We start from the raw sequence: 1,831 nt of genomic DNA, 5'->3' as shown, positions 1-1,831 counted from the left end.
CGCCGCCGGCATGATCGCCACCGCCTGGGTGATCGCCATCTCCATCTCCCTGCCGCCCTTCTTCTGGCGCCAGGTGAAGGCGGAGGAGGTGACGAGCTGCAACGTGAACACCGACCACATCTTCTACACCATCTACTCCACCTTCGGCGCGTTCTACATCCCCACGCTGCTGCTCATCGCCCTGTACGGGAGGATCTACGTGGAAGCCCGCAAGCGCATCCTGAAGACGTCGCACCGCAAGCCGGGGAAGAGGCTCACCTCGGCGCGCCTCATCACCAACTCGCCCGGCTCCGTGGCGTCCACCACGTCGCTGAACTACGGGACGACCGACGCGTCCTCCTGCGACACTACCTCGTGCGCCGCCGCCGCCGTCAAAGTCACGGTGTCCGACGCGCTGCTGGAGAAGAAGCGCATCTCCGCGGCCAGAGAGAGGAAGGCGACCAAAACTTTGGGAATAATCCTGGGAGCCTACATCATCTGCTGGCTGCCGTTCTTCATCTACACCCTTCTAGTGCCTGTCTGCGAGTCGTGCTTCCACCCGGAGCTCTTTGACATCTTCACCTGGCTGGGCTACCTCAACTCCCTGATCAACCCCATCATTTACACCATGTCCAACGAGGACTTCAAGCAGGCTTTCCACAAGCTAATACGGTTCAGATGCTGCAGAGCCTGAGCCATGATTACCCCCCCCCCCCCCCCCTTCAAAGCCTCCAGTTATCTGTGTAGAATTGAATCAAAGCCACAGATATATTCCCTCCCCATGCAGGTCCCCCTGAGGACCGGATCTCCAAACCCCCAGATGGTGTTGTGGTAATGTGGCTGCAGAGGCACCGGCCCACATGTGAAACCAGCTAGCTGCTGTTGTTTTAGAGGAGTCCCCCCCCCCCCCCCCCCCCCCCCCCCCCCTCAGGCTCACTTTGCCATAAGAGTTTGACAGTCAGGTGTCTTTAAGCACAAACAGCTTCAGAATAAGCTGAAACGAAACAACTTCATCCTGGTGCCTACAAGGAGCTCCTGCTGCGTTCCTCAGACGTGGCCCAGATGGAGAGCATTGAGTTTGAGACACAAAGAACCCGGCGGTGTGTCTGGTGTTCTCCAGACGTACGTGGAGGCGTCTGCATCGCCGTGGTTCTGACTTTCATTACTCTGCTGAGGGATTGAGGAGCCCTCTGTGTCTCCTCCAGGATTCTGAATTGTTGATGTTAGCTTGGATGTTGCATTTCATGTCGGGTTAAACCAACCCAGTCGTAAACGGTGCACAAGGGCCCTGAAACCCAGAGGAACGTGAGAAAAGATGAATTTTTATACATGCTTGAAAACGTTATTCTGCCCTCCCCTAAATGTCAAGCTTTAGCTGCTGATCCCTTAAAGGAAAAATAATACTGAAAAAAAAGATCCTCTTTGGTTGAAAGGTTACAGAAAGAAAAAGAGCTGCTGATGGAGATCATAGCTGCTCGGATGTGTTTATGGACTTTTGGGAGTTTCACCAACGTGAAAACACAATTCTGCGCCTGTTTAGCATTAAAATACAAAACATTTGATTTATTTTAGGCCCCAAAAAACTAAATGAACCATCAGGGAATCATCAGAAGTATCTCACTACTTGCAATAGTAGAGAAGCCATATTAAATAAGATTATATGATGTATAATTTAAAAGGTAATTAAATATATGAAATATATGAAATATAGAGAATATATTTTAGCGATAATTTAGGACATTTATTTCACGTCACAAACGATTTTAATTTTGGGAAACAGGTTTATTATTGAGGCTTTCTTGCTGAGAGTTTGGTGCAACGATCGATATCAGTCTCATGTCTGAGTTATCGT

At 50.4% G+C, this 1,831-nt stretch overlaps 1 protein-coding gene across 1 annotated transcript in view; it reads left to right on the top strand.

The window, feature by feature from the left end:
* The window catches only part of LOC117727703 (5-hydroxytryptamine receptor 1B-like), a 1,116-nt gene extending 443 nt beyond the window's left edge, over window positions 1-673 (top strand). Inside the window, exon 1 of the mRNA XM_034528130.1 lies at window positions 1-673. This exon is cut by the window's left edge and continues 443 nt beyond it. Coding sequence (XP_034384021.1) covers window positions 1-673 — 673 coding nt within the window.
* Window positions 674-1,831: the final 1,158 nt, after the last annotated feature.

This window comes from Cyclopterus lumpus, chromosome 24 (genome assembly GCF_009769545.1).
Source record: "Cyclopterus lumpus isolate fCycLum1 chromosome 24, fCycLum1.pri, whole genome shotgun sequence".
Lineage (NCBI taxonomy): Eukaryota > Metazoa > Chordata > Actinopteri > Perciformes > Cyclopteridae > Cyclopterus > Cyclopterus lumpus.
The sequence above is the reverse complement of the archived record's forward strand: the minus strand, read 5'-3'. Positions and strand labels throughout refer to the sequence as shown.